This window comes from Wasmannia auropunctata, unplaced genomic scaffold (genome assembly GCF_000956235.1).
Source record: "Wasmannia auropunctata unplaced genomic scaffold, wasmannia.A_1.0 LD336078.1, whole genome shotgun sequence".
Taxonomy (NCBI): domain Eukaryota; kingdom Metazoa; phylum Arthropoda; class Insecta; order Hymenoptera; family Formicidae; genus Wasmannia; species Wasmannia auropunctata.
In genome coordinates, this window is record NW_012026812.1 from 936,308 (window position 1) to 942,381 (window position 6,074).

The 6,074-nt window shown below is 40.8% G+C and overlaps 1 protein-coding gene across 1 annotated transcript in view; it reads right to left on the minus strand.

Moving 5' to 3' along the window:
- LOC105449092 overlaps positions 1 to 3,658 on the minus strand; it is an 8,844-nt gene extending 5,186 nt beyond the window's left edge. Inside the window, exons 1-5 of the mRNA XM_011688088.1 lie at positions 3,455 to 3,658; positions 3,118 to 3,277; positions 2,085 to 2,184; positions 1,425 to 1,774; positions 498 to 1,243 (exon numbers count right to left, since the gene is read on the minus strand). Coding sequence (XP_011686390.1) covers positions 498 to 1,243; positions 1,425 to 1,774; positions 2,085 to 2,184; positions 3,118 to 3,277; positions 3,455 to 3,658 — 1,560 coding nt within the window. The remainder of the gene's footprint in view (positions 1 to 497; positions 1,244 to 1,424; positions 1,775 to 2,084; positions 2,185 to 3,117; positions 3,278 to 3,454) is intronic.
- Between the last annotated feature and the right edge of the window lie 2,416 nt (positions 3,659 to 6,074).

Genomic DNA, 6,074 nt, shown 5'->3' on the forward strand with positions numbered 1-6,074 from the left:
TAAATCGAGAGAAGCCATCTCCACATTAGGGAGCATAAGACGAACAACGGTTCTCCAATCTTCTAACTTAAAATTGAGGGGGAAGAATAAATTGATTGAGAGCCTTTAAATTTAAAATAAAACGCATGCCCCCTGATGCTTTCTCAATTAAAAAGAAGGGAGAAAGGAATTGGTCCGATAAAGGTTGCACCGGATAAATGGCTCCCTTCTTAGCAAGTCTCTCAATTTCAGTCTTACAGTGGCATGACACCGCCTCAGAAAACACTGGTTCACTAATAAAAATACGGGGGGGCGGCAGAGATGAAAAAGGAATCCTGTATCCCCGAATTGCCTCCAGTACTTCAGGATCTGATGTTAAAGCATCTTAATTGTGTGAGAATCTAGCCAGGCGGCCTGCAGTGCAGTTCTTACCGAACTTAACGACGATGATGACGGGAGCGTGAAACCGATTTCTGAGAGCGATTCCTCGAAAGATGAGCCCCTGTCCGACGACTTGCTTGATTCGGCCGGCGCACAGGGGCTTTCACGTTTCCCGAGAGCGTCTGCCTTCGAATCGGTTGATTTCTCACTGGTTGCTGGGAGGTGATCTTGGGGACCGTTGGGGTAGATTTGATAACGCCTCTAGCGACCTTCTCACAAGCCTGCGCATTCTTGACTTCATCGACGAACGAGGCGCCAAAAAGCCATTCATCTATAGGCGCTACATCCGCTGTAGACTTCCCCAACAAGTTTAGGGTCGGTTTTATAAACGCTCGTCTGGCCAGAGATAACCTGTATTGATGATCTGTTAAGAGCTGTATGCCCTTAGCAATCTGAGCGAGTGCCGAGCTTCCTTCCGATGGCAGACATGAAGATACGTCGGGTTTCGTGAGACAAGAAAGACCAGCGCCCAAAGCATTAAGAGCGGCTGCAACCTGGCTTTGGGACAGGACTTGATATTCGTCTCTTTTAAAAACCGTTGAAGAGGCTTTTAGAGCCGGGAGAAGTAACTTGTTAAGCTTTGGTGGGCCTAACGCAGAAAGCTCATCCTTGACCTCGAACTTTGCTATCAATTGAGAGCGTAAATCCTCCTGTAGGCCCGAACGGGCAGTGGTAATGGCAAAATTAAGGATAACTTGGTCCCACGCTAAACGATCCAAGGAATCTTCCTGCGTATGGAAAAGCTGACGGGCAAGCGAAGGGACCTCATTTTGTTCAGCGTCTGGAAGCGCGAAGGTAACCTCATGATGCATAGGATCTGACGCTACGGTTGAAAAGGAGGGGGGAAAGGACATAAGAATAGCCATAAGAATTGATGTCGCAGAGGAGCCGTCGGTTAAGCCCCCTCTTTGCCAATTTTCAGCGTTTGATCAGCTCTCACAGAGCACAATACGCAAACCGCAAATAACGCGGTATTGGAAAAAAGGGTTAACAAGGGGGCTTACCTGGATCAGAGCCCCGACTCTCGAGAGTCGTCGGTACCTCATGTGACTGAGAAGCAGGAAAGCGCATCGAACATTCCTTAACCTCGCCCTCGAGTAAGAATAATTTTTGGCCTTGAGTCTGGATCGCCGCCAAGATCTGCTCAAGGAGACTTGAATCTCGAGGCATGGAAGAAGGCCTCGATGAATCTCGTTGTGGTCGATCATCGGAAGAGGATCGGCTAACTTCCCGAGAACGAGAACGAGAACGCAACTTATCGCGAACTCTCCTGTAGACATGGGAGCGTTTCTTGTGACGTCGATAATCCTTAGATCTCAAGCGACTTCGGCGATGCGAACCCGGCATATCGAAACTAAGAATCCAAAAGAAAAAAGCAAATTTTCTTGAAGAGACACACGAAGAATCCGTTGACTAACGCAAACAGAAGCACAATAAAGAAGAATGTTTACGTTTGCGCGCGCCGGAGTTGCTAGGCGCACCGATAAGCAAAAAAAAGAATTTTTTCCACTTAAGTGGTATTTTTTTGAATTCTGTTGACTAAACGTGCTCAGGCGCACTACTACAATTATTTTTCCATCCGAACGAGACCTAAGGCATAATTTAGTATTAGTATTAATACTATAGTATTATACAAAAAGCATACAGATATGAAGTGTACATACAATTCTCTCTTGCATCTTAATGGGGCTTGAACTAGCCATTTTCCAATAATACTGTCAATTTCAGTCTCTGATGTAGCTGTTCGTTGACTCTGCACCACAACTATAAAAAATATACCCATATTAATTGCATAAAATTAAAAAATTATGTTTAACAAATTACTTCTTTAGTGAATTTACAAACAGAATATTTTCTATGAATATGTGAAATTTATATATTACTCGTAGCATTACAAATGCGCTCTTTACGCGCACTATTTAACATTTTTACATTTTAATATAATTTGATAATACATACAACTGTCAAAATATACAATAACAACCGCTCACAAAGTTAGTGCAGCCAGAGAACTAATCACGTCGCGGAAAAAAGTCAATAATAAATTTCAAGACATTTCGACAGATACGAGTATTGATTTAACATGTTTTTTTTTAATAAGATTATTATAAGATAAAAAATATTTTTATATAAAATAATAAAAATAGAATTTAACGCCGATATACATATAACATATATATTATCATTTTTTTTCTCTTTGTTTTTCTCGAGCAGTTCATAATAAAATTTCAAATCCGTTGTAAATCTTTTAATAATTTTTTTCGATCCATTTAAATAAAGATATAGTTTATTTAATATTATATTTATGTATTATATTTTAAAAAGCCACTAAAAGATCCGCAACAATTTCAATCATTTACGTAATTATATTAATATAATTCATTAAAGAAAAATCTTTACAGAATTGCATATGTGGGAATGTAGGAAGGAGTTAGGGAAATAACTAGATCTTAGATAGCGCAATAGAAAGTAGGCAAGAGAGGGCGCGAAGACACCACACGCGTGGCGAGAGACGTGAGTTTCCATTATTAAGAGATTGAGCTTTGCGACGAGAGGTGCTAATCATCCGAGTTCGAATATTTTAGTTCAGTTAAGTTCTTCCACCGACTTTGTAATTTATCATCCAAATAAACTTGTTATCTACAACACCTGTGGGATTACACCATCAATTCCCACACATATAGATTTAAAATTTACCTCTAACTAGTTTTGTTAAATTCAAATCCTTGAAACCCTTTTTTCCTCTAATTCTTGCCCAACTGAATCCTGTTGCAATTTCGTTGGAAAGTAGTTGGAACAAGACATTACGGGTAATGGTTTTGACATCATCGCCACCAATCTGACAAAGAAATGTACCCTGAAACAAAAAGTTATTTCCGAAAATGATATATTTGTAATTACGATCAATAGTGTCATAATATAATACTCCTATTACTACTACTACTACTAATAATAATAATAATAATAAAATAATTATAATAAAAATTAAAATTTGCTTATAAAATTAATATATGAAAACTATAATTTCCCTTACAACTTTTTGGAAGAATTCAATATCTTCTAACTCATTCTCCATTTTGTCCAAGTCATCCAGCGTTTCGATATAAATCTTTTTTCCGTCAATACATTCTCGATTCACAATGCGTAAACTGCCGTGCTTGCTAGTGTTAGGTCCGTTATTGAGATTTTCTTTAATTTCAGCAACATCTTTTTTGATTATTTGAATCTCTTGCATCATCTTATTTAGCTTTCTAAAAATTTCCGCAAGTCCTTCTAAAATGTTGAATTTTATAAATATTAAATTATTGGAGATGCAATTGAACATTGCAATAACCAATTTAATTATTTTCAATTTTAATATTTTATACTGATATGTATAATTATACTTATAAATAAAAAAATGAAAATTTACTATTGTTATTAGAACAATCTATATTTTGTTTTTCGAGATGTCGTAGCGCAAGTTGTTCCTTTTCTAAAATTATACAGGAAATAAAATTTTATATAAAATGAAATGTATAACATATAATACATACATTATTAATTAGATGTATATAAAAAATGATTATAAACTTACTGTTCGTAATAAAATTGATACATTTATCTTGCTTTACTGCAGGCTTCTTAAATATTGCGGATTTACCATCTGAAATTCAAAAATAGAAGTACTTAAATATATATTAATGTATTTATAAATATTTAACAAATAAATAAAATTATATTATATTAGATGCAATATATTAATAATTACAAACTTACTATTAATGGCAACGGTTTCATGTTCCTTAATCGCCGATGAAACAATTTTTTTAATTCTATTATCATCAGACATGGCATTGTCATATATAATTGGACAGTCAAAAAGTCGCCAAAACATTTGAGGAATTTATGACACTGGTAGTATTTGTAGTAACGACTTCCACATTAAATTCCGATTCGTCTGGAAATTGATCGAGCGTTGTATTATTTTCAATACTTTTAGGCTCATCGTTATCATCATCGATGCTTTTTGAATTTTCATCGACTGTATCTTCTAAAATGACAGTATGTCTAGAATGACGACTTTTTTCTCTATCGTTACTATCAGATTCCAAGTCTGATATGTCTTCAGCAAATTTCAGCTTCTCCATCCCTTTTTCAAATGTATCTGCAATAAAAAGTTATTTTCATAAAATTCTAACAAAATATAGACATATATATGTAATATATGTATGTGTATATTTTGTTTTATATAATAATTGTAGGGGTCTTATATAAGGCGCCACCCACGTTGCGTATGTCAGGCTTAGGAAAGCACGGGAGTTGAGGCGTTCTCAATCACGAGACAGTTTTGTTGGACGATACGTTTATTTCTACTCTTTCCTATTTACAACTTATGTACAAGGCGCGTATGCGCGGTCTTTGGTTGATTGGCCCGGAGGCCGTTTGTTGGCCCGAAGGCTGGCGTCTCCCGACGCCTCAGTGGCGACGCTCACGCCACTGAAGAGGAGGCTGCGTGGTGGTGGTCCTTATTGGCCCCCAACGCAGATCCTCCTGCGCCTTGTTGGCGCGTCTCCTGGCCCGTCGTGAGGGGAGCGTTGGTCCTCCGATGACTCCTTGGTGGGCTCCGGCGCCGTCTGCAGGAGTCGCGGTACTACTTCCAGAGGAAGGGAGATCCGGATCGGCTGAGGCGTCGGCGCTTCCGGTGCTGCTTGCGGGAAAGCCGCTTTCACAGGCGACTCCCACTCGCTTGCCGACGAAGGCTCTGGAGTGCGTCCAGGGGTTCGTGGTATCTCCCGGTGGTGCCTCGGTGATGTGTACCGCCAGATCCTGATGTCCCTTGTTGTAGTGTGGCTCTTGGTGGCCTGGTCCTCCGGACAGGAGACGAATCGAGTGGAAGGAGTTTCCACTCGATCGTCGTCGGTTGCCCTCGAGACAGGGCTCCTGCCCGTGTCGTCGGTTGTCCTCGAGACAGGGCTCCTGCTCGTGTCGTCGATTGTCCTCGAGACAGGGCTCCTGCCCGTGTCGTCTCCTGATCGGCCAGCTCGAAGCAGAACACTGCTGCTACTGGTTTCTCGTGACAGTGGTTTTTAGGCCTCTGTCGTCCCTCGCCTTACGCCTAGTTAACCGAATGCGTTATCCGTTGTGGCGGCTCAATAGAGCGAGGCAAGTGCGGTCGTTGACTGCGGTCCCGGGGCCCTCCTGATCGTTTTTCACTCACGCGTAACTGTACGACCCGCGGGCCCTCTGGTGGTGCTCCGCGAGTAGTTAACGCGGCGCGGTACTCGGGCGCCTGTGCCGCCTACCGGTGGCGCGTGACAGGTGCACGGCGCGTGCGCGCAGCCGCGGACTCCCGCTGCCTGCCGGCGGCGCTTTGTGTGTGTGGCGCTTTAAGTCGCCACAATAATCATAAATAAAAGAAGATGCATATTCATGCAGGTCTGTTCCAAAAGTAATAAGACTATTTTTGGGGGCCTAATTAGAATTGTCGGGAAGTCAATCGATCAATTGGACATCAGGGCCTTTGATGCAGAATGTTAGGTATACAATCTGGCCCTTCTCAGTTGTCTCCGAGTCTTTCTAGCAGTCAATATCGTCAGCAAAGTGCGTGCTATATTTTGAGCAGATCAAATTTTGAAGATAAAGCAGCATCCCCATAAGCTGTTCTCAACATC